This window comes from Dendrobates tinctorius, unplaced genomic scaffold, assembly GCF_039654945.1.
Source record: "Dendrobates tinctorius isolate UK_male_01 unplaced genomic scaffold, ASM3965494v1 ptg000070l, whole genome shotgun sequence".
Classification (NCBI taxonomy): Eukaryota; Metazoa; Chordata; class Amphibia; order Anura; family Dendrobatidae; genus Dendrobates; species Dendrobates tinctorius.
Genome location: NW_027361738.1, coordinates 17,171,514 through 17,198,232, shown reverse-complemented (window position 1 = coordinate 17,198,232; position 26,719 = coordinate 17,171,514). Strand labels below are relative to the sequence as shown.

Here is a 26,719-nt window from a genome sequence, read left to right as displayed (position 1 = left end):
CAAGCATACCTGCAGTCCATGGGCTCAGATTTCAGGGGGCAGTTGACAGCCATATGTTCGGGCCCTTGACAGAAACTGGACCTTCGTCACCCTCACTTTGGGTTACCCCCTCATCACGGGCTCGGTCCTGGGCAGTTCCACCAGTGATTTGTGGACTTTTCCCACGCTTCCAAATTTCCCAAGTGGAGCAATGTCCCGTACAACGTCCTGAGTGGTGTATACCGTTCAATCCATCTTATCAGCTGGTCCGGAGTGCCCAAGTCCCCTTGCCCATATGTAGTGCAGCGGTATAGCGACCATGCTATTTTAGAATTTTGGATAACTAGAGACGGAAGACCTGTGAAGACTCAGACGTCAAGGTTAGATTTCAGAAAGGCAGATTTTAAGGGATTCAGAAAGAGAATTGGAGGGATCCAATGGCTGGATATCCTTAAAGACAAAAATGTCCAGGAAGGATGGGAAATCTTGAAAAGCGAAATTCTCAAAGCACAGTTGTTAACAATTCCGAAAAGAGGGAAGAATAGGAAGCATTTAAGGAAACCAGGATGGATGAACACAGAACTTAAGCACATGCTAAAAAGGAAGAAAAAAATGTTTATAAAATGGAAAGAGGGAGGCATATCTAAAGAAGAATATAATGCTGTCTGCAGAACCTGCAGGGCACAAATCAGATTATTAAAGCTGAAAATGAAATGAGGGTTGCAAGAGATGTCAAAAGAAATAATAAAGGATTTTGGGGATATGTCAAAAGTAAAAGAAAAGTCAAAGATGCTATAGGATTTTTACAGGATGAAAATGATGAAATGGTAAGACAGGATGTTGAGAAGGCTGAACTTTTAAATTCCTATTTTGCATCTGTTTTCTCTCAGAAAGGAAATGTAACATCAACTGTTATTCACTGTCCTATTAAGGGAATAGAAGATTCCAGGATATCTATAAACAGAAAGATAGTGAGGAAACACTTAGCTAACCTAAATGAATTCAAGTCTCCAGGTCCAGATGAATTACACCCCAGAGTACTGAAGGAGATAGCAGAAGAAATTTTTGAACCCCTCTCCATAATCTTTGAAAATTCTTGGAGAACAGGAGAAGTGCCAGAAGACTGGAGAAGAGCGAATGTTGTTCCTATCTTCAAAAAGGGGAAGAAGGTGGACCCAGGCAACTATAGGCCGGTGAGTCTGACTTCTATACCAGGAAAGATCTTTGAACAAATTATTAAACAACATGTATGTCAATACCTGGATAAGAATGAAGTGATTAAACAGAGTCAGCATGGGTTTGTAACTAATAAGTCATGTCAGACTAACTTAATTTCCTTCTATGACGGTATCACTGATTGGGTGGATCAAGGGAATGCTGTAGATATAGTATATCTTGACTTCAGCAAAGCATTTGACAAAGTCTCTCATACAATCCTTATTGAAAAAATGACTAAGTATGGAATGGACAAGGCAACTGTTAGGTGGCTTCATAACTGGCTTAGTGATCGGACCCAAAGAGTGGTCGTAAATGGCTGCACATCCAGTTGGAAGAATGTCTCAAGTGGGGTACCACAGGGCTCTGTCCTGGGCCCTGTATTGTTCAACATCTTTATCAACGATTTAGATGAAGGAATTGAGGGTAAACTGATTAAATTTGCTGATGACACAAAGCTAGGAGGGATAGCTAATACTAGAGAAGAGAGAGAGAGGATTCAAAAAGATTTAAATAAACTGGAGCAGTGGGCAGCAACTAATAGAATGGTTTTTAACAGGGAGAAATGCAAAGTACTACATCTGGGCAATAAAAATGAAAAAAGCATATACAGAATGGGAGGAATAGGGCTAAGTGACAGCACATGTGAAAAAGACTTGGGTATACTAATAGATCACAGACTGAATATGAGTCAACAGTGTGATGCAGCAGCAAAAAAGGCAAATGCAATTCTAGGATGTATTAACAGAAGCATACAGTCTAGATCACGTGAAGTCATCATTTCCCTCTACTCCTCTTTGGTCAGACCTCATCTGGAATACTGTGTCCAGTTTTGGGCGCCACATTTTAAAAAAGACATCAACAAATTGGAGCAAGTTCAGAAAAGAGCGACCAGAATGGTGACCGGTCTGCAAACCCTGTCTTATGAGGAAAGGTTGCAGGATTTGGGAATGTTTAGTTTGCAAAAGAGAAGACTGAGAGGAGACTTAATAGCTGTCTACAAATATCTAAAGGGCTGTCACATTGTAGAAGGATCAACTTTATTCTCATTTGCACAAGGAAAGACTAGAAGCAATGGGATGAAACTGAATGGGAGGAGACACAAATTAGATATTAGAAAAAACTTTGACAGTTAGAGTGATCAATGAGTGGAACAGGCTGCCACGAGAAGTGGTGAGTTCTCCTTCAATGGAAGTCTTCAAACAGAGGCTGGACAGACATCTGACTGGGATGATTTAGCGAATCCTGCTTTGAGCAGGGGGTTGGACCAGATGGCCCAGGAGGTCCCTTCCAACTCTACGTTTCTATGATTCTATGCCCCACCCGACACTGCATGGCGGCTGGCAGAGCCCTCACCAGCCAGTCGACCACCACCCTCTCTACCATCCGGGCCGGGGTCAAAGTCTCAGGCTTGAGGCATTCCTCCACCAACTGGAATGTCATACGCCTGAGACCTGGCAGGACGAGTCTCTGCAATGGACCACTGGTATACCCTCTGATTGCCCTTTACCTTAGTGGTCTCTTCTTGACTTTGCTGATCGTCCCTCACCTTAGGGGTCTCCTCTTTACACTGCTGATGCTCCAGTTGCTGCTGCTGGTCCCATAGCTCCTGCTGGAACTGCAGAGCTCATGGCTGCTGCTGGAATAGCAGCTCCTGCCGAAGAAGGACCACCTGTTTCAAAAGCTCCTCCATTTTTCCAGCTGGCTTGAGCAGTAGCAATGATGTCTTGCTCACAGACGTGCAGCACGCTTTGGGGTATGCCTCAGTTCACAATGCCCGCATTCTCGGACCATATGTAGTGCAGCGGTATCCCCGTATGCAGTGATGAGGCAGTGACCCAGCAAAGTTCCAACACAAAAGTCTCTTTAGTGGTGTGTACTTTATGTGAATTGAACATTAATGTCCAACTCACAGCACTACACAGTTCCCAATATCCTCCAGATCACAGCCAGGAACCATATCCTCTAGTTTGCAAGTCAAACACACCAGTCCTCCTCCTTTACCGTTTCCGTGAGCGACTACACCGCTGTCTACGCTGAGGGTGCCAAACTTCTCAGCTCCCTTGGCTGTTTGGCTCCGCTTGCCTGTGTTGCCTCAAACAGTTGGAGCTCAGCAAAGCCGACTCCTCTGCACGCTAACAAACACCATCTGACTCTGGCCCTGACACACCCATACCCTATACAGTAGGGCTTTTCAACTAGAATCTGTCGCCATGGGCCACATGGAAAACCCGGGCCGAGAACAAAACGGACTGCAACACTACCATCAGCAGTCTGTTTCAAAAAAACAAAAGTCCAGAGCAGGTTTTCCCAACTCTGTCTTGGACACTAGCATTCCCAAGACCAGCACTCTCATGGACTCAATACGCCTCAGTGTGCATCCTCGGGGGAACACACAGCGACCCTCACATGTAACACCGGTCACTGCCTCACAAAATATAAATATATATTTATATAAAATATATATCTCCCATTTAATATAATATGCAAATATTTAAGGGAGTCTTAGACCAGTTATGCCCCTCAATTTGCAAATTAAGTAAGAGTCCAATATCAATATAGCGAGCGGCGTCCGTGGAAGAGAGATGGCAGACATTACACTGAGCACCATTAGCTTACTTCAATGTCATTGTGCCTTGGATTTGGGGTTTAGGCAGCGCTCACTCTGGGAAGAGCTGTCAATCAGGATCAGAGTGCTCAGAATGCAAACAGAGGTTATGAAATGGGACACAAGAGTCCTTGGCCACACCAAGGGTGCATTGGAGCTCCCTCATTTGCATGTGAATTAAAAGTACCTGCCCCTCTTTTGTCCATGTGCTGTGGCTGGTATAGTAGCTCACACCATTTTACCCTTAAAAGTTTTGTAGTTGTTTTACTCCATTAGGGTATGTGCACATGGCATGTTTCAGGCAGATTCTGCCTGAAACCATGCTTCGCAGAATAAAATAAAAATATGCAATGCCACAATAATACAACTTGCTGGGCTAATTTTCCTTCTTTTAGGTGTTTCACAACTTTTGAAGCCTGAAGTAATTAAATGAAGCAACTGGTCCAATCTTTTAGCAGCCATTATGTTTTTATATATGGAATTAAAATAGTAAGAAAAAAAAGGGGCAGAGGCAAAACTGCTGCAAAAGATGTCTAAAAAGACATCAGAAAAGACGCTTCAGGGAAACCACCACATGCACTTCCCAGAAGTGTCTTCTGCTTCAAAAATTATGCAGGCACACTAGTGTCTAAAAGACAATGTGAGCACATTCCATTTCTTTTACACTAAGGATATCTCTCACAGGCCCTTTGTAATTTACGACATCCACAAAATGGCAAATTAGTGTTCTCTCGGGGGTGGGGGGAGACTATTTTATACATTCCTTCATACATTTAAAGGAACCTTTTGTGTATTATTTTCAAGTTCTGAATGAAGACTTTTAGAAAGATTTAGAGGTGGAAAACATGTCATTTTAAGAAGTCCTTAATGCAGGTCACTGACAGCTACTGTAATTTAGGGCAGGGTGAACCGGACATCCTTCTGGATCTAGAAGTCCATAATATAGCAAGAAAACCAAGACTACATAAAAGATACAGAAGATGACAGTCCATCAGACTTCTAGAAATGAAGCCATTTCAACAAATCTGCATCAACATGGAACATTTATGCAAGTGCAGTTGCAAACACCACAAAGCTGCATAATGAAACAGCTCGTGAAGATCCTATAAGAGAGGGGGCCCAAGACTTACATGTGCTGCAGAGGATAAGTTTATTAAGGCCAAGAGCCTCAGAAATCCCCTATTAATCACACCTCAGAATAGAGGTCAGATGAACGCTTCATCGAGTTCATACAGTAGACATCTCAAGGAAAGTGTGAGCAAGGCCAGGCCTTCCTAGTAGGAGTACCGCAAAAAAACTAGAAGATTAAGATCAGGCTTGGGCCAAGGAACACAAACAGTGGCCACCAGAACTGACAAGGGCAAACTCAATTTTTGGATCCAATTCTTATACCTTTTTTAGACGTATTATTCTGAATATGAAGGAGTAAAGTGGAGTAATGATGCAATACCTTTTGCTGTCGACATTGTAAATAATTTATTTAGAAAGGAACCGCAATTGTGTGATGCATCATGAATTAAAAGACTTATTGGCCTATCCACAGGATAAACGGAGTATCAGAACGATGGTGGTCTGAATCTGGGCAGTCCTGCCAAAAATTTGATTGACAAGGATCACAGAGCTTGCATTGTACATTTATTACTGCCTGGTGTTACAGCTCCAGTCCACATTTAAATCGGACTGGCCTATGACAGCAAAAAGGAGCTGTGCTTGGCAAACCAGAAAGGGGAAGTGGTGTGGCCCCTTCAATCTGATAATTGGTTTTCCACGAGTTTGCCCCGGACTCATCCTACATTGGTAGGCCCATTTTAACGGTAGTGTCCAAGAGCCTCTTATCCTTATGTTGTTTTGGCTCATCATTTTGTTTTCTGTAAAACTATAGCCCAAAATTACGCTCTGCTCTATACAGTGGCATGTAAAAGTTTGTACTATCTCCATCCATCCTTCACTCCCGCAAGATGGCTGGACCTTCATTCTAAATACACCATTGTAAATACACACCTGTACTCTGTATCTCCCTCACCTCATTGTTGATTGTAAGCTCTCACGAGCAGGGTCGTCTTATTTCGTCTTATTTTGCTTTAATTATTGTATTGTTAGCGTTGTTACTTATGACTTGTGTTTTGAAACTGTTAAACTGTAAAGCGCTGCGGAATATGTTGGCGCTATATAAATAAAGATTATTATTATTATTATTATTATTATTATTATTATTATTATTATGCTCCCATGGTCAAAATTACTGCTATTGTGAACAGTTAAAGGGAACCTGTCACCAGGTTTGTCCCATATGAGATAAGGCTAGTACTTTTCAGCTCTGATATATAGCGATTTAATATGCTGTATATATGCCTCTAATCCAACCTGCAAGTCAAGAAAAACACGACTTATAATAATCACCTACAGGACCATCGGGTCCGATAGGCATAACTGGTGTAGGCCCGGCGCTCCCTTCTTGCGATCGCTGTCCTCCTTCATGCTTCGTGTGAAGCGTCCCTACATCATCCACAGAGTGTCCCTGGCATCGAATTCCTGCGCAGGTGCAATTTCTCTCTGCCTTAAATCGAGAGCAGTGTAAAATACATCAGTGTGCATGCACCGAGAAAGGTCAAAGAGCACTGACGCATGCGCACTGCAGTGCTTTACACTGCCCTGACCAGGACAAAGAAGTACACCTGCGCAGGAGCGGGATGCCGGTGACAATGTGTGGATGATATAGGACAAGTCATCCACATGAAGCAAGTAGTAAGACTGCAATCTCAAGAAGGGAGGCACCGAACCTAGCCAGCGACGCACATTGCTTCTGACCGCCCCGTAGGTGATTATAGTGAAAGGTCTTTTTCTTGTATTGCAGGCCGGATAGGGGGCATATATACAGTATATTAGAATGCTCTAAATCAGTGCTGAAAGGTGGTGGTCTTCTTTCATATGGGACAAACCTGGTGACAGGTTCCCTTTAGGTAATTTGAAGATGAAATTATCTCTAAAAGGCCCAAAAACTTAAAGCTGACACATTTCTTCTGTACTTTAGGCAAAAAAAAAAAAAAAATTACAAAAAGGAAATTAAACCGATGCAAAGGTTTGGGCCTTGGAGATTTGTGTGCTTTGACCATAGTTTCAGGCCTTAATGGCCTGTTAGGGCAATGGCTTCACATCCTCATTTGGAAAGGTCAGGTGATGCAAGTTTTCCAGCTTTATAAAACCCAGCTTCCTCTAACCTTGTGCCAAAAACCTGCAGCCATGGGTCTTTTTCTAAGCAGCTGCCTAGCACTCTGAAAATGAAAATGGTAGAGGCTCATAATGCAGGAGAAGGCTATAAGAAGATAGGAAAGTGTTTTCATATTACATTTTTCTCAGTTCAAAATGTAATTAAGAAATAGCAGTTAACAGGAACTGTGGAGAACAAAATCAGGTTTGAAGGACCAAGCAAAATTTCAGTAAGAGACGCTCGTAGGATTACTAGAGAGGCAAATCAGAACCCCCCCCCCCCCCGCTCGACTGCAAAAGACCTTACTTGTGGTACACTGTTCTACTGTTCACGGACACCTGACCAAATAAGGCCTTCATAGAAGAGTCATCAAAAGAAAACCTCTCCTATATCCTCACCATAAAATTCAGCATCAGAAGTATGCAAAAGAACATCTAAACAAGCCTGATGCATTTTGGAAACAAGAACTTTGGACCGAGGAGATTAAAATAGAACTCATTGGTCACAATGATCAAAGGTATGTGTGGAGAAAAAAGGTCCCAGAATTTCAGAAAAATAACATCTCGCCAAACATTAAGCATGGGTGTGGATCAATCATGCTTTGGCGTTGTGCTGCAGCCAATGGCACAGGGAACATTTCACGGGTAGAGGGAAGAATGGATTCAATGAAATTTCAACAAATTCTTGATGAAAACAAAACATCTGTATAAAATCTGAAGTTGAAAAGAGCATGGATTCTACAAAGTAAAAATTAACCTAAACACTCGTCAAAAACCACAATAGAGAACCTCAAAAGGTGCAAACTGAAGGTTTTACAATGGCTCTCACTGTCCCCTGATCTGATCATCATTGAAAATCTGTGGCTGGACCTCAAAACAGCAGTGCATGCAAGACAACCCAGGAGTCTCACAGAACTAGAAGAATTTTCCATGGAAAAAATGGAGGAAAATCCCTCAGACAAGAATTGAAAAAGACTCTTGGTGGGCTAGGAAAAGTGTTTAAAAGCTGTGATACCTTCAAAAGAGGGTGTTAATAGGTACTAACCATGCAGGGCAGGGCGACCAAACTTATCCATCAGCCCATTTAACTTTTTGTAATTTCTAAAATGAAAAAAGATGAAAATATTTTGCCTAAAATACAAAAAGAATTGGGAATAACTTTAGTCCTTTTAGAGATCATTTCATCTTCAACTTGCTTAACTGTTCACAAGAACTTACTATTTTGACCAGGGGTGCCCAAACTTTTACATGTCACTGTAGTCACCAAAACAAAAGAAATAGTTGGTGATGAGTTGGTCGACAGGGTACATGAAAAGCAGCCAAAAATTGATCAGTGTGTAATAATGGAACTTCAAGGCTTTTGAAAATAAAAGTTGGCTTTGAGAACACAAAATAGGCAATGCTCTTACAAGGGCACAGGGTGGTTAATTTAAAGGATCAGAGATAAATACCTAACACTTTCGGTTTTGGTTAGCGCCCACTGTGTTGTTGCAGTTTTGATGACTTGGCAATTCTAAAATGTGAAAGCTTGCAACAGGAAATCTGTAAAAGCCCTTCTATAAGTAGTGGTATCCAACCTAAGACTACAGGACTCACAACAAATGTAACGCACGCCTCAACATTGAAATTGCAACACCAAGAAGGAAAACTCCTGAAATTAATGAAATGACAGGATGGATAGACAAGTCATTAATATGCAAACGATGAAGAAATGGAAACTATTTTAAAAACTAAACCTACAGTATAGGTTAAGCCGCACTAAATCCCCTCTTTAGCAGGTCACTAAAATGTATGTAGTCCATTTTCCTCCAACATGTTTCACTGACAGCTTGGTGTCATTAGGGGATGGGACTTAAGCATGAATGCACACTTTTGTCTCAACCCCTGGTGACACCTTTCTATAAGTGAAATGTGTTGGGGGACATGTGCTGCACGATTGAATGGGAGACAAATCCAGAAATTATGAAGGTCATGGTAGCAAGTTTAGGCCACGCAGGCTGCTCACAGTAGAATAAGAAACATGGGGCCTGGAATTGTGGTGTGGAAAAAGGAGGAACACACAGATAGTCCTCCCTACACGATCAGCTCAATATTACATTGACTCGGTTGTGGAATCAATGGTATGGCCATTTTTCCTAAGTGACCCAAACAGTTTTCAAACACACCGCTAGGCTGCACATTGCTGGTCCTACTGTGTGCAGCCTGCATGACCTATTTGTGCTACCCTGTCCTGAAGTGTCTCTAAACTTGTCTCCCATTGAGTACATATAGAACGTCATTGGTCGGTAACTGCAAAGTGAGCTGCCAGCTGCGGATCTTGATTTGTATGCCCAAATGTGTGGTCTGCCTGAACACTGGCGGCACGGTGGCTCAGTGGTTAGCGCTGCAGCCTTGCAGCGCTGGGGTCCTGGGTTCGAATCCCACCAAGGACAACATCTGCAAGGAGTTTGTATGTTCTCCCCGTGTTTGCGTGGGTTTCCTCCGGGCACTCCGGTTTCCTCCCACATTCTAAAGACATACCAATAGGGAATTTAGATTGTGAGCCCCATCGAGGACAGTGATGATGATGTGTGCAAAATGTAAAGCGCTGCGGAATATGTTAGCGCTATATAAAAAATAAATAAATAAATAATAAAATAAATAACACTCCTCAGACAACCATTAATAACCTCAGTGATAGCGGCCAGGGTGTGTAAGTGTGGGGATTTCTGCACGTGGAGCTTACACTCCATACTAAATAAATCGAGAGGCTTTGAAAATGGTGTTTCCATTTTTTCCATCATTTGCATATGTCATCTAACCATACTGCCATTCCCTGAATTCTGCAAGTTTTCCTTCTCAGTGCTGTAATTTCAATGATCAGGAGTGTATATAAAGTGCAGACTACATGGATAAGAGATCTTTCTCCCGTCAATTGTCGATGTTTCTCTATTTTTGAGCATAAGCAGGTCTAATAAAGACTACAGGAAATGTCTATGTATACACATCTATGTATACACCCATACGCATGACACATCTCGTATGTATACACTCATATGCATGACCCTGTGCAACCCAAAAGCAACAGAAGAATTCATCCGCTGCCTACATTTTAGATCCTGTTAAGGCTGAATAAGTGATAACCTCCTGAGGTAATTCTGAATCATGCCTTCAATTGCTTCCACATATTACAGCATCTAGATGATTTTACAAGCCGAACACCGGCATGGGGCCTTTACGGTTTGATGAAGTCACCTGAAAATCCAGAAGATGGGCTCATGGCTGTACTTATCCCCTCGGAGGTGAACACTAGTCATCTGTGTGAGTGACAATCACTGAATAATCGAGTAGAAGTCATCTCAACCCATAAATGTCACAGAATAATATAGATTTATGGGCCGCCTAATAACGTCTTGCATCAGTCACCGCTTTGTCAGAAATATGACAACGCAACGGAGTCATGGCGTAAATCAGACCCGCAGTCAGGGCTGCCACTAGGCATTTCGGGGCCCCATACTGGCAAAATTTTTGAGGCCTCCTTGAGACTTCGCCCAGGCTCCACCCTAGCCCCACCTCCACCCCTCGAACTGTCCATTCAAAAGATTTTTTAAGCCCCCACCATGACAAGGTAGACTCTTTTGGCCGAGCCCTACTCTACTCTAACCTATTAAACATTTGTTAAAATATCCAATACAATTTAGGTACATTTTTATTTTTCAATTTTTAAAATGACCAATAAAAGCACATACAAGGAACAAATCCCGCCACACCATGGCCGGACAATATATTACCACCACATAGTGACAATACTACCATGCTGATCAGTAATAAAAAAAAAAAAAAACAATACCGTCACCATAAGTGCCATTGTACACACCAGATCTGTACTTAGTATGCAGTGTCTGTGTACAGGTAATACAGTGATCACTGTGACATTATACACAGGGGCTCTGTATATAGTGTATATTGTAAAGGTAATAGTGATCACTGGTGACATTGTACAGGACCGCTGTATATAGTACACAGTGTATAGCGTCAGTGTACAGGTAACACAGTGACTCACCAGTGCCATGTCTAGTTGAAGTCCTTCATCTTTGCTTTTAATCTTCATCCAGCACAGACCGCAGTCACTTCTTCCCGCCAGGGCTCCTCTCTGCAGGAAATAACACAGTTATCTAGAGCTCCGCTTGCAGAACACATTACTTATTTTTTCCCAAATTGTAAACTACACCAGATGAAGAAAAAAAGGCAACTGTGTTGCTCTGCACAGTAACAGGACCGCCCACCCACTTAAAACAGTATCCTCAAAAAAAATACATCACTGCAGTAATAATATCCCTTAATTGGCCCCTAAGGTAATAACCTCCATTCTGACCCCCGTGTGTCTCATTCCTGGCTCCAGCCATACATTCTCCAATCCTGCCCCATGTAATGTCCCTCCTGCCCCATGATCCTGCCCCATCTTTCTCTTATCATATCCATCCTGCACCATGATCCTACACCATCTGTCTCCATCCTTACCCATGATCCTGCCCCATCTGCCTCATGATCCTGCCCCATCTGCCTCATGATCCTGCCCCATCTGCCTCCATCGTATCCATCCTGCCCCATGATCCTCCACCATGATCCTACACCATCTGTCTCATGATCCTGCCGCATCGGTCTCCATCGTATCCATCCTGCCCCAAGGTCCTGTCCCATCTGTCTCCATCCTGCCCCTTTTGTCTCCATCCTTACCCATGATACTGCCCCATCTGTCTCATGATCCTGCCCTGTCTCAATCGTATCCATCCTGCCCCATGATCCTGCACCATCTGTCTCCATTCCGCTCCCGCCCCATATTCCTGCCCCGTGTCTCCCATCCTGCCCCCTGTGTCTCTATTCTTCCCCGGTCAATGTTGTAACGCAGGCCCCCTGCTGCCTGGGCCCTGTTGGAATGTGGGCCCCCTGCTGCCTGGGCACTGTTGGAATGTAGGCACCCTGCTGCCTGGGCCCTGTTGGATGCTGGCCTCTGCCCCCAGTCACCACTGAGTCAAGCCTCTTCTCACCGGACTGGAGAGAGACTCACCATGCTCGCCTGCCACCTCACCTGCTTGTCTGGTCTGCCCATCGCCTCGTCCGGTCTGCCCACTGACTTGTCTGGTCTGCCTGGCCGTCCACTCCCACATGGCACACTGCACGCTGCTCTGCTCCAGAATGAGGAAGTGGAGCAGCGCGTGACCGCACGTCAGGACGGATCACGATGCATCAGGCCGCAGCTTAAAGCTACAGTGCCCATTTCCGTTTGCCGGCTGCATTTACAACACTGTAGGTGTCTCTTTAAAACACCACAGTGTTATGCATCAGGGTTCGGAATCAGAAGCCTGAACATATTGTCGGAGGGGGGGCGAGCACGGACTGTGCTGCCAACGTGCTCGGGCCCCCTTTTTGCTCCTAATCACCAGGCCCCATACAGTAGTAAGTGCAATAATGCCCTGATGGCGGCCCTGCCCGCAGTACTAGATGTAACGCTCTGTGAGGGCCTGTCCGCACCGCAGATTACTGGAATATTTCCAATCTTCCTACAGACGTTTTCGGTTGGAAATTACTGCACATAGGAAAGAGGCATCTTAATAGGAGGAGGGTGATGCAGGTCTGGTCACACGCTCCACCAGCGGCCATTTTGTGGAAAGGAGGGCTGTGCAGTCAGTGAGGAAGGTGGCACCAACAAGCGCAGGGCTTCTCTCACCTGTACTTATTTATTAGCAAAAGCCATAAAATCAGGTCTTCAACACGTGTTAAAATAAAGATAACGCGGTCCAACCTCTATCAAGCACTAAATTTAATAAAAAAGAATGAAAAATGTGACCGCTCTCCTGACAAATCTATTGTACATCACATGAATAGCAAATCTGAAACAGAATTTCTCAAGTTTATTATGCTGAGCCGATGTTATTTCCCAGAAATATATGAATAAATTGACAACTGGGTGTTAATATTTTCCTTCACTAATTGGGTAATGTTAGGTAGTGTAAGGACATAACCTTAGGTTGGGGTTTCACAGTCCGTGTACAGACCACAATGCCCACTCTAGCCGCAGGTCTCTCAACCTGAACTGATATACGAGAACGCAAGTTTGTCTCAGGAAACCAGTCGCCAGACCAGGTACTGCAGTGCTTAAGCAATAGAAAAAAATCCAGCGATCTCAAGGGATAAATATTATAAACTAGCTGAAGAGCCCAGCGCTGCTCGGGCATAGTAACTAACTGTGGTTAGTTATAACAAATTATAATTATCCTCCATCCCATAGTCCCGTGCCCATATACCCATCATACATATCCACGATCCCATAGGCCCGTGCCCATATACCCATCATACATATCCTCCATCCCATAGTCCCGTGCCCATATACCCATCATACATATCCTCCATCCCATAGTCCCATGCCCATATACCCATCATACATATTCTCCATCCCATAGTCCCATGCCCATATACCCATCATATATATCCTCCATCCCATAGTCAAGTGCCCATATACCCATCACACATCCTCCATCCCATAGTCCCATGCCCATATACCCATCATACATCAATTTCTGAATTTCCCCATGGTGGGACGATTAAAGGATTATCTTACATATCCGCCATCCCATAGTCCAGTGCCCATATACCCATCACACATCCTTCATCTCATAGTCCCGTGCCCATATACCCGTCATACATATCCGCCATCCCATAGTCCAGTGCCCATATACCCATCACACATCCTCCATCCCATAGTCAACCATTATGACATCATAATGAGCGGTGGGGCTTGCAACCTATGATGACATAAGCGTCGCCATGGCAACCATTGTGACGTCATAATGAGGGGCGGGGCTTGACGCGCACACTTTCCCCAGTATGTAGACAGGGGCAAAGTTGTTTGGTGAATTGGAACGCGCGGGGTTAAAATTTCGCCTCACAACATAGCTTAGGACGCTCTCGGGGTCCAGACGTGTGACTGTGCGGATGCCTATCCCGGACACACACACACACACATACTTTGAGCTTTATATATTAGATTAAAATGTCACATTTAACCCCTTAGTCACAGAGCCAATTTCACACTTAATGATCACACCAATTTTTACTATTCTGACCACTGTCAATTTAAGAGGTTATAGCTCTGGAACGCTTCAACGTATCCCACCGATTGTGAGAATGTTTTTTTGAGACATACCGTATTTTCCGCTTTGTAAGACGCACTTTTTTTCCCCAAAATTTGGGGGGAAAACAGGGGTGCGTCTTACAAAGCGGACATGCCTTACCTAGGCTGTGATCGGGGGCGTCCGGCGGTTGCTGGCCGCTGCTGCGGGTGTGTCCGGTGCCGCGTTGTGTGCCCGTCGATGCCCGGGGCTCTGCCAACATTGTGCGACAGGCCAGAGCCCCGGCATTTCCTCAGTTCCCTGTGTGCCGGTAAAAAGATGGCCGCCGGCGCGTGCGCAGATGGGATCTCGGGACCCAGTTCTCGAGAGATGAGATTTTAAATCTCATCTCTCGAGAGGTGGGTCCCGAGATCCCATCTGCGCACGCGCCGGCGGCCATTTTCCCTGGGTTCCCTGTGTGAGCGCGGTGGTGCCTGCAAAAAAATGGCCGCCGCGCGTGCGCAGATGGGATCTCGGGACCCAGCTCTCGAGAGATGAGATTTCAGGTTATTCACCCTTTACGTGCTTCACAGGAATTGAAGCAATGTGGAAGGAGAAAAATGAACATTTAACTTTTTTTTTTTTTTTTACAAACATTTTACTTCAGAACCATTTTTTTTATTATTTTAACAAATGAAAAAAGGCAGAGCTCAGAAGGGAAGGCGCGCCCCTTCACTTTTTCAAAGCAGAATTGGCGGCTGGAATTGAGATCTGACGCCATGTCACGTTTGGAGAGCCCCTGATGTGCCTAAACAGTGGAAACCCCCCACAAGTGACCCTATTTTGGAAGCTAAACCACTAAAGTGCCCAAGGAACTTACGGTATCTAGATGTGTGGTGAGCACTTTGAACCAAGTGTTTCACAGAAGTTTATAACATAGAGCCGTGAAAATAAAAAGTAATTTCTTCCACAAAAATGAGCTTTACGCCCCCAATTTTTTATTTTCCCAAGGGTAACAGGAGAAATTAGACCCCAAAAGGGATCCCTGATCCTAACCACACAACTAGCAGCAGCCGTGGAGCGTACCTACGATGGTAGTACGCCAGGACACAGTCCGGTTTGTGGACCGATGCTGGGGTACCTCGAACGGTGGTGGCCGTGGTGCCGGGACCATGGATTGTGGTCAAGACAAAGACGTCTCTTTTGTCTTTGAACTTGACCACAAGCATGTTGCCGCTACATTGGGCTCGGGTCTCACCCTTTCGGAGAGGCTGCTCAATTAGAGGCAAAGGGAGACCCCTCTAGTTTCTGCGCACGGTACTGCAAGCGACGGTAGCTCTGGCAGAGAGGGATTGAAATAGTGTGATGCTTGTATAAAAGTTATCAACGTATTGATGGTAACCTTTATCAAGCAGAGGGAGGACCAAATCCCACACTATTTTCCCACTCACCCCCAGAGCAGGTGGACATTCTGGGGGATGGATCCTACCCTCCTTTCCTTGGTAAACTCTAAAGCTGAGAGAGTACCCTGAGGTACTCTCACACAGCTTGCAGAGTTTCATCCCGTACCTTGCCCTTTTGCTGGGCAGGTACTGATGGAACTGAAGCCCCCCTTTGGAGTGGATGAGGGATTCATCCACACAAATTTCCCTTTCGGGAATGTACACTTCAGCAAACTTATTGCTGAAGTGTTCGACGACTGGCCGAATTTTGAACAGTATCAAAATTCGGGTCATCACGGGGAAGGCTTTCAGTGTTGTCCCTGAAATGAAGAAATTTATGGATAGCCTCAAAACGTTTCCGAGTCATAACCATGCCAAATACTGGAGATTGATCTAAAATATCAGTACTCCAGTATTGGAGAATTTCTGGTTTCTTCACAATCCCCATGTGAAGGACCAGTCCCCAATATTTAATAATTTCTACAGAGTTAACGGGACTCCAAGTAGAGAATGAAGAAATTGGGTGTTCGGCCAAAAATTGTTGGGCGTACAAGTTTGTTTGCTCCACCATGAGACTGACGATGGACTCCGAGAAAAAGACTTTGAAAAAGTCTATTTCCCTGAAGCTGGCAGTCTCAAACTGGATTCCTGATTGGGGAACGAAATCAGGAATCCGTGGAGCAAAATTTTCAGGGACGGGGGTCCAGGAGGGAGACCTAGTGCTAGGTTGGGCGTGACTAGCACTAGGTTGGGGGAAACTCACATTTGGCTGTGGGACTTCTTCCAAGGTCTCCAACTCTTCCTCTAAGGCCTCCGACTCTTCCTACCTGGGCTCCGGACGATTGCTCGTCCTGCGACATCTCGATGGTGGCAAGTTTGTGTCACTGGAAGAGGAAGAGTGAGAGGAATAGGGAAAGGTGGGGTCCTCTCTCTCACTATCAGAGGCAATAATTTCACATGCCTCCTCAACTGAGTAGACCCTTTGGGACTGGGATGAGCGGGACATTGTGCGAGTGGTGTGTGCGTGTGTGTGTGCGCGTGTGTGTGTGTGTGTGTGTGTGTGTGTATGTGCGAATGTTTGGTGAAAGTTTTTACTGGAGGAATGGGCTGTCAGGAGGGGACTGTCAGGCGTGCGGGGGTTATGAGGGGACTGTCAGGCGTGCGGGGGTTAGGAGGGGACTGAGGAGATGGAAGTGGAGATGGAACCAGCGGTAGCAGCAGGGGGAGTGGTCAGGGGGTGATCAGGGGTGATCACTGGGGCTGGGGGATGGTTACCGGGGACAGAAAGGGGCTGTCAGGCGCAGGAGGGCACTGAGAATTAGGTGGAGATGGAACCAGCAGCGGCAGCAACAGTGGGTGTGATCAGTGGGATGATCACCAGGGGCAGAAGGTGGCTGAGGAGATGGAGGTGGATCTAAAAAACAGCAGCAGCAGGGGTTAATAAGGAGGGCAGGGGTTGATCAGGGGGGGCAGGGGTTGATGGGGGTGATCACTAGGGCTGAGGGGTGATCACGGGGGGCAGGAGGGGGCTGTTAGGCACAGGGGGCGGCTGAGGAGCCTGCAGCAGCACGGGGAACGATCAGCGGTGCTGGGGGATCACCAAGGGCAGAGGGGGGCTGTTAGGCACGGGGGACAGGAGGTGGCTGAGGAGATCTGGAAATAAAAACCTGCAGCAACAGGGGTTAATCAGGGGGGCAGGGGTTAATGAGGGTGATCACTGGGGCTTAGTGGTGATCACGGGGGCACAGGAGGGGGCTCTCAGGCACAGGAGGCAGCAGGTGGCTGAGGAGCTGGCAGAGCTGGAAACAGCAGGTGGATGATCGGGGGTGCTGGGGGAGGATCATGGGAGCAGGAGAAGATCAGGGGGCAGGGGAGAGTGAGCGGAGGTGGGAGGGGCTGGAATTAGGCGACGGGGCAGAGAAGTATATTACCGGAGGGCAGTGGTGGCAGCGGCGGCGGTGATTGCAGGTCAGGGCGGCAGTCTGGCACCTCGTTCTTCAGCTTCCACGGACGGGATGAAGTTGAGGAACGAGGCAGCCATGATTTTACTCTGCCCCTCCACATCTGATTGGAGGGCTAGCGTCACATGGATGCTAGCTCCAATCAGATGCGAGGGGGGTGACAAAAAGGTCACTGGGAGTGATCGTATCCCCGGGGGGGCGAAGCCACCCCCCTTGGAGTCAAGTCTAGGTCCCCCTGTAACTGCGGGTCGGGTGAACTTTCATTGAACCCGCTCACCCGACCCACAGGAGGGAGATCTTTTCATGACGCCGCATAGGCGTCATGGGTCGTTTTGGCACGACTTTTCATGACGCCTATGTGGCGTCAAAGTCGTGAAGGGGTTAACTGGCGCCGTTAAAAGGCGCAAAGGCAGGCGTTAAGGGCATAATGAAAATCCATTAAAACATGTTGAAAGGTGAGAGGAAAAACAGACATTGTTCTTACTCATATCCTATATCTATTATATAATTAAGGACCCTGATGGTTTGAAACGCGTGATCCTTTCTCTAATTTTGATTGATTGCTCAAACTTGCAGGGAAAAATTAATCAGTGCGGGAATGAGATTTCAAAAGTCTCATTTACTTTTCTGGCACTATAAAACACTGTACTTATTTTTTCCTCCCTCGCTCAAAAACACAGCGTGTGAAGAAGCCCTAAAGCCATGTTCACACGTTGCTTTTTATATGCAAATTTTAAGTGGCGTTTTACAGTACCAGCAAAAGCCATGGGATTTCAGAAATCTCATGGCCAATTTAAAAAACGCTGCAGTTTTCCAAAACTGCAGCATGTCACTTTCAGCGTTTTTTGACTCCTAGAAAGCAATGAGTAAGTGCAAAAAAACACGCTTGTTTCTGGATTTGCTGCATTTCTGGTATCAAAAACCTTAAAAGAAGTTGCATCAGCATGCACAAGAGACAACAAAAACAAAGCAAAAAAAAAAAAAAAAAACACAACAAAGAAACCGTTGCAAAACCTGCTTTTTGTAAGCAGATTCTTTACTGCCAAGAGAGCAGGTTTTGGCTGCAGAAAGAAAAAAAAAATCTAACAAAAATGCAACGTGTGAACATAGTAGTACAGTAATCACTTGTTCTTCTGCGTGTTACAAAAATAAATATTGAAAAAAAAAACAAAAAAAAAAAAACACAACACTTTCTAAACATGGTCACATAGTGCAATATTTTGCCTGCTGAATTCTTCGGGTGGAGATCGGCACTAAGAAATGAAGCGCTCATTGATAAATATTTGGACTGTACTTCAAAGTCTACAGAACGCCACCAGTCTGTTTCATCGCTCTCAGCAGGAGAAAGAAAACCAGGTCATATATCCTCTGGAGGCTCGGGCTAGGAGGCAGCTGCTACCAAATGTACAAAGTTGTGGGCTGGGGATAGAAAATGGTTACTTGCATGTCGTCCCTGTTCCCCGACTTCCTTTGCTTCAGATTCTGAATTGACATTAGAAGACAAATAAGAAAATATTAACTGTATTTCCGGAGAACACCCAGGGTTTGCAGGTTTACTTATTTCCTTCTAGAGCCGGGGAACAAATGGCGAGCTTAGTGTATTTTATACATTTAACTGCAGGGATGTCAACAGCTACAAATGAAAGGCGCCGGTGGAACAGAGAGCAATTCTCCAGTGCTGAAATCTTTTGCACCGATGTCAGTGTCACTGAAGTGACTGAAGCAAGCCTGTAAATCTAGGGGACAGTCCGCAGCTGCCGTCAGGAGCAGCTCCGACAGAACTTCAATTGTCGAAAGGTCCAGTCAAGGATGTATAGTATATATGCTATCACCTGCACCGGCCTTTGGGAAAAGATGATCAAAATAGCCAATCCTGCCCCCTTAAAAAGGGAATGTGGCACTAGGTTTTTGCAATCCAATACAGCATGATGTAGAGGCGGAGATCCTGATTCCAGCTATTCATTATTTAGGGTCTGTGCACACATCTTTTTCCATCTGAAAAGAACGCTTCAAGAAAAGCTAAAAATAATGGAGCACTTTTTTTTTTTTTTTTAATCTGACCAGTGTTACTTCATATAATAACTCTAGAACGCTTCAACATATCCCGCTTATTTTGAGATTGTAATGTGTCACAAAAACACTTTAATGATAATGGTAAATTTAGGCTGATTTTTATTTTATAAATTAACACAAAAAAAATTAACAAAAATTGTAAAAAAAAAAAAAAAATGTTCAAATTCTGAATGATTAGCCGTTTAATCCAGATAGCCTTAATATTTTTGAGTGGTATGACTATGTGCACACGCTGCAGATTGGTCTGCGGATTTTTTATGTACGGAACCGCAGGTAAAATGACCTGTGGTTTTACCTGCGGATTGGCCTTATCACCTCTACAATGGAGGAGATGGCAAACCACAGCAGAATCCGCAGAAAAGTAGTGACATGTCATTTCTTTCTGCGGATTCAAAACCGCAGCTTTTCCACAGTTAAAAATCCGCAGCATGTGCACAGCAGAATGTAAATCCCATAGGATAACATGCTACTGTACACTGTCTGCAGAACTGCTGCGGCCAACACCGCAGCGGAACCGCAGCATAAACCGCAGCGTGTGCACATAGCCTCAATATTTTTGAGTGGTATGACTATCTGGATTAAAGGGCTAATCATTCAGAATTTGAAAATTGCACATAAATGTTGTTTCCCTCAGGAATCAATGCAAACTTGTATGACAGGAAAGAAAAAAATTATTTTTACCCACCTATATTTTGGTAACTAATGAACAGGCCGCTATGGCCGGAAGACTCTAAGGCTATTATTTGGCCATGAATTGCCATGGCAAACATCAGGACCACACAATCAATATCTCAGGGTGTCAATGGGGTTAAAGAGGAAGCCCCCCGCACTCCCTTAACCATCTAGATGCTGTAGTCTCTTTTGACATCAGCATTTCAGGGGTTAAACAGCCATAGTCTGTTGCAACACGGATGGTGGCTAATTCAGGCGGGTTATGCAGAGCTCATGAATGTAGAGGACTACATGACGGGAGGTTTACTAGCCCTATGGACAACCCCTTTAAGAAGGAAGGCTAGAGATTGTCAGAGAGACTATGCAGTAATACCCTTCTCTCTATGAAGCTACAGATAAAGAGCAGGTGCTCCTTAGGGTTTACACAGAGATGTTTACATGGATCTGACCAAGACTCTGTGGCAGAAATGAGAAGAGCAGATTAGTGCTGCTGATTTGCAGTCTGAGATGCCACATGTGTCCGCCTGGTGTAGTACGAGCAGATTACGCTGGCAGTTTGTGGACAGATTTCTCTGGGATTCAAGGGCTAAATAAGAGCCAAACCCTGCAACGATTGTGGTTAGAGTTTGATGCTCTCAAGTCCACATTAAAGAAATCAAAGTGTTTCTTCACATGGATCATTTTATATGAAAATTCATATTCTGAAAAATTCAAATTAAAACATAAAAAAATCCTATTGTGTGTATGGGGCATTTTTCTGCTTCAATTTAAGTAGTTGTCAAAAACTTGAGCCTTGTTCAAGAACTGACATTTTGCTTTTTAAATTCCCATGTGGAAAAAAACCCTTTCATGTCCACTATTGGAGTATTTTCCTACTGAAATTACCAGGAAGCTTATACAGAAGAGCAGACAATGCCCAAAAAATCCACGCCCAAAAAATCCACACCCAAAAACTGTATGAAAATACCCAGAAAAGAGTCAAGGCACCGACTCGCCTAAGACTTGCTGAGTCCTGATGAAGGACTGCGTTTCAAATCCTGAGTAGTGTGTTAAAGGGATTCTCCCTCTTCAAAAAAAATGTTCCTCTGCATGATTGAAGTATAAACTGCTGTTACTAAGACTGTGAATACATGTCAGTGCGAGGGTCGGTGTGCTGATGGATTTTTGAATTGGACAGCCCACAGATCCATCGGGCACGTCATATTCAGATCTTCAACATTGGATCAGAATAGGATGTGCCCTAAGCTTCATTGATCTCATTCTCAGATCCGTCGATTTTAATGATGCGAGACCGGATCTGTGAGGCTATGGGTCCAAGATAAAAAGTCGGACAGCACACAAATGTGAATGGACCCTTACCCTCCCGCCGACCAGTGCAGGGTCTCTGCCACTTTCCAGGTCTCGGTTGTTTGCTTGCAGCGGTGCTGGTCCATTGACATAGCTGCAGCCGAACACTGAGCTCTGACCGTACAGATGGCACGAACAGCTGGGCTAACTGATTGGCTGCAGCGGTAACATCACATCAGCTGCACTGCAGCCAAACAAATAAGACTGGGGCTGCGGTAAAGACTCAGTGCTGGACCCCCACTTTCTTCGTTACACCAGAAGACTGCACATGGGGAAATGTTTTCTGAAATGGAACAGCTCCTTTAAGATGAAAGCTGGGACACCATCTGGATTCGGTTGCTTAGCATCTCCTACGCCTCTTCCAGTACAACCAGTAAGATGTGGGCTTACTACATTACTGGAGGGGCACGCTAATGTGTAACCAAGCAAACAAGAAAGATTTGATGAAAAGTGGCAGAAACTCTACTAGTGACCACATATCACGAGGGACGCTTTCGACAACACATTAGATAAATACCGGCCTTCAACTTATTTCAACTCCGATTAAATGTTTTTCTTTTAAAGATATCTATTGTTACTGGCAGAAAAATCAGCTTCCTTCCAGAGCAGATGATACGATTGCACATTTATATTTTACTTTCCTCAGGAATTCACACACCCCCTGTTCGCATCCTGTTATTCACAGACGGCTTCATCTTAGCTCCAGCAATAAATAGAGGCAGTCATCCAAACCGAGCGCTCCGACGGAGAAATTAAACATTGCGCTCAGTGGATCCCTACACGGCGGCCCTTACATAACATGGCAGCAATTACTGGTGAAAGGCTTTCATTTAGGAGTAACGTAGAACGTCTAATTACATCAGATTGTGGTCAAACCCAGAGAAGAGTCCGGCAAATCCACCACGGCCGAACGTAAGCCCCGACGGGATGATCCAGGGCATAAAGCGGCATCCGACGCTTGGATTTCTGGCCGGATGTGGAATTGATGTGCTGCTGATCGATACAAGGTTTGGTCCCACACAATGGGGCTAATCTGCAACGATTTGATTAGGATTTTAGCTCCAAATCCTGGATGGATAAACTATCCTTAAGCAGGACCGGTTATTGCCAATTCATAGCAATATCCATTATTTTTCAGGAAACCCATAACTCACAGATCTGACTCTTCATCAAAAGCTGATCACAAGATATTACAATAAGTTCATAGCTTCACGGATGTGTTCAGTGTCCTCGCCCCGACGTGCGACATCAAGCACCCAACAGAAGTTATGCTGACAGTGCAAACTTCACTCGTTTCACTGCTAAAATGATGATGCAGCTACATGGGGATGAGCTCAGAAACAACAACATGAGCAGGGCTACTTACTGTAGGCAAGGAAACCCTGTGCAGGCACTGAGCCAGCAGGGATTGCTGGGAGAGTTCAGCTCTGAAAGCTGCAGATTTGTGTCTCTCCCTTGTTCAGTGGCCTGCTGCTTGCCCCATCTTGCAGTGCACCACCCATCCCAGCCCCTCTGCAAATCTTTATCCTACCATACGTTGCTCCACACAATACTAGTATATACAGCTCTATCCTGCAATTCATTGCTCCTTACAGTCCCTCCATATTCTTTACCACCGCTTCTCTCAGCCCCTCTATTTACAGCCCCATCCTGCAGTGCATGGCTCCTAATAGCTCCAGCCTGCAGAACATTCTTCAGTACCTGTAAATAGAAGCCTATTTTGCAGTATATAGCTCCACCTGTATAGATAAGGGAGTGAGGAGTGTGATTTTCGCTTCCTCTCTGCCCATAGGGAGATTCTAGAGTCCCTTGTAGAGCGAGAGATCTTGATGAAGAATCCGGTGGACAGCAGGAGCAAAAGTGTGGTCTGCAGTCCTCACTCATTAACGCTCAAACCCCACAACCGATTGGGGGGGGGACAGCCAGGATCGTACACGTGATTCAACTTCTCCTCCCTCCACTGGATGTGCAGTAGAGGCATCGTGCATGCGCGATCCGAGGACTTCAGCACTACCCATATACTGACATCAGTGATGTTATGTATACTTAGCAGGGCAGCTTGGACTGAAAACCATGTAGGATGCAGTCCGCCAGAAGTCAGTCCAATACATACGGCAGCAGAAAAAACCCGATTCACATGTATGCGATGCAGACAGGTTATCAGAGTAGAAGGCGGGTTTTGTGCGAAATCCATAAAAATTTATGCCAAATCCAAAACATTTGGACAGGTATTACTAGGGATCACACCGCTATGCCCACTGATTACCAGCATTAATGGCATTCAGACCTAATTCTCTAGTAAAGAGTCCAGTTGTAATTTTTCCTCCAGTATGCCATAATGCTTTTACCGCTGCTATTAACAAGATTTACAGGCAATTCTCCTGATCTCTTGCAGAAAAAGCTAAGAATGGGCCTGGAGCAATGCACAGAGATCCAGATCTTCTGCTTATAATTAGATGCATGTGATGTACGCCAGTGACTTCCAGTTCCTACAAGGACACTTCCTATTACATAAGGAACATCCGCCTCCATGTTCACATACTTAAGGCCACACTGAAGGAGAAATTCTACTTTACAACATGACAACGCATCAATGACCTTTAGAAAACAAAAAGTCACTATACAAGCGTCAAAGGGTTGTACCATCTCTACACTAAGAATACAAGGGGCATTGTAAGGGGAGAAAGCGGAGTGTCACTACAAAGGGAGGTTCGTGCTCTGACAAAACGCATCCGAGCATGGGCAACGTGGTCCGCCATTCACTGGCATGGGAAATGTGGCCGTAACTTCCCTCCAGCAGCCTCCGGACAATAACTGACTGCCAGAGGTTAGAGAATCTGGACCCCCAGCAATCATCAGGAGAACTCAAGGGACCATCGAAACAAAACATTAGTAGGAGGATTTGCTTTAATTTAATGCAAAGCAATCACTAATAAAAAAACAAAAAAAAACAAAAGCACACATAACATTGGACTCATTATGTTGTCCTTGCATGTGCCAACCATCACTACTCCACTACTAGGATAACCCCTTCTCATACCCCACGCTTGGCACCGGTAAAAAGAAAAAACAAAACAAAACACTATATTCCTCTCTTGCGCTGGCGGCATTTGCTCTCCCCGGTAGTCATGCTTTGTTGTGACATGTGCCCCTGGCGCCCAGCCAGTTCTGGCGTTACTGTCCCCGCCTACATACGAGTTGAACATGGAGAAGTAGTCCGGGCTGCTGCTGCTCTCCGACTTCCTCTTCAAGTTCAATCTGTAAGTAGGAGGAGACATTAACGCCAGAGCTGATTGGGTACTGGGGGGGGGGGGGGCGAGAGTCACAACCACCACACAGGAGCCCCAGGGAGAGCAAATGCAGACACTGCGGGAAGGCCGACAGCATGGGAGGTGAGCATATCTTTTTTTTATTTTAATCGGGGCCAAACATGGGGGAAGAGAAGTGGACAACCCCTTTAATGATAAATCATCATTCTTGGGAAGTACACCATCTAGGATCACCCTTAAAGGAGCACTGCAGTGGAGCAGAACGGCGGTGGACACCGGATAGAGCAGAGGTAGGTGAGGATACTAATATAGTCACACTACGCTACACACACCTAATAAAAAGAAAATATAGATGGGAGTGTTTTTTTAATAAGTAGCATCTTACTGGCCTAGAATAATAAACACATTAACTCTTGTTAAACTTCAGATCTCATAATATTACAAAGCTAAAAATAAAATCTGCACACGAAACGGTGATTCGACATCATTGCCTTACATAATGATCCCAAAGTCCACAGCAATGCTCAGAATACTTCCAATATTCCGGTCAATAAAAGGAAATCACAATCGTATCTTACCTTCGAAAAAGCCCTTGGCCCTGAGATAGCTGACACTGAGCCGAAGCACTGACAGCTTGTCAAGTTTAGATATGATTTCCTGTGGGAAGGGCAGAAGGCTGGCTAATCGGTCCAGCTCCGTGTTCAGGCGGTCGCGGTGCCTCTTCGAGGGGTTGGACTTAACCCCATCAGGAGCTGTTGGCTTCGCTCTGCATGAAAAAAAAAAAAAAAAAAAAAGATACAAATTATAATCATGTAGTACAAACCCAGAACCGGAAAATGCAAGTTTAAAAAAAATTAGCAAAGCAGGCATGTTTCTCCTCCTCTGGTGCCCCTTACAGATCCCAGAGACCAAATAAGTACAGAACTTTTAGTTTTCTTTCTGTGGTGGACATTAACTAGGATACAACAAAAGAGGCGATTCTCTCACCAACCCCCTCAATGTCAATTCTTCAATCCCCTGCCCAACCAGTGGAAATGCTGCCAAGACATGACCGCCAAAGTCAATCAGTGGTCAGATGCTGTACTTACTGTCATCATGGCTCAGTGCTGATCAGTGATGCCAGCGGTACCGCACGTGACCACTGAGGCAAGCAACAATCGGTAAGCGTGATCCAAGTATCTGCTCTGGGTCAGCAGAAGATTAAATGGGTAAGTAACATTATTTCTTCTAATTCTGATTCCAGTAATTGGACAATGGCTTTTATGCAGCGTAAGTGCGAGTTAGGGTTCTGTCCCGCCATCGGATTATACGCTGCCTCATAGACTGCACTTCAGAAACCAAGAATACTGTTTTAAAACATTGATTATATTTTGACTATTGGAAACAAACTAATAGTGAACTTCGTAGAATCCTGTGGCCTATCTGTCGCGGGATCCACTGCAACGTTCCACTCACACGCTCCTAGCAATGACACAGCAATCTGGTGTTTGAACAAAGATTAGTTATTCATGTTCTCACTTCTGTTAGCGAAATAACGTCCTCCACGGGAATGTATCTCAAATGGGGGAGGGGGATTCCAGCTACAGAATGAAGGCAACAGCGTTCCAGAATTGCAATTTGGCAGTTTAAAATCAGCTTTTAAAAGACCTCACCGAAAAAGTCGATCAGTATTATAGGTTTTAATAAGTGACTGTTTCGCTGGATTACAGGCTCAAAAAAGCAATGAATGCAGAAATCCTATTCTACCCCATGTGGGAGGTCCTCAGTCTACCGAGCAGCCACCGAAAACAGTCAAGGGAGCGTCACATGTCACGACAACAAACCGAAAAACAGCAGCGTTAATAAAAAAGGTAGACGC

The 26,719-nt window shown here is 44.9% G+C and overlaps 1 protein-coding gene across 2 annotated transcripts in view; it reads right to left on the bottom strand.

Annotated features, from left to right (window-relative positions):
* The window catches only part of AHR (aryl hydrocarbon receptor), a 165,216-nt gene that overhangs the window by 92,766 nt on the left and 45,731 nt on the right, over nucleotides 1-26,719 (bottom strand). For both annotated transcript variants that reach the window (XM_073581436.1, XM_073581435.1), the window contains exon 2: nucleotides 25,440-25,627. In XM_073581436.1, the coding sequence (XP_073437537.1) occupies nucleotides 25,440-25,627 (188 nt within the window). The remainder of the gene's footprint in view (nucleotides 1-25,439; nucleotides 25,628-26,719) is intronic.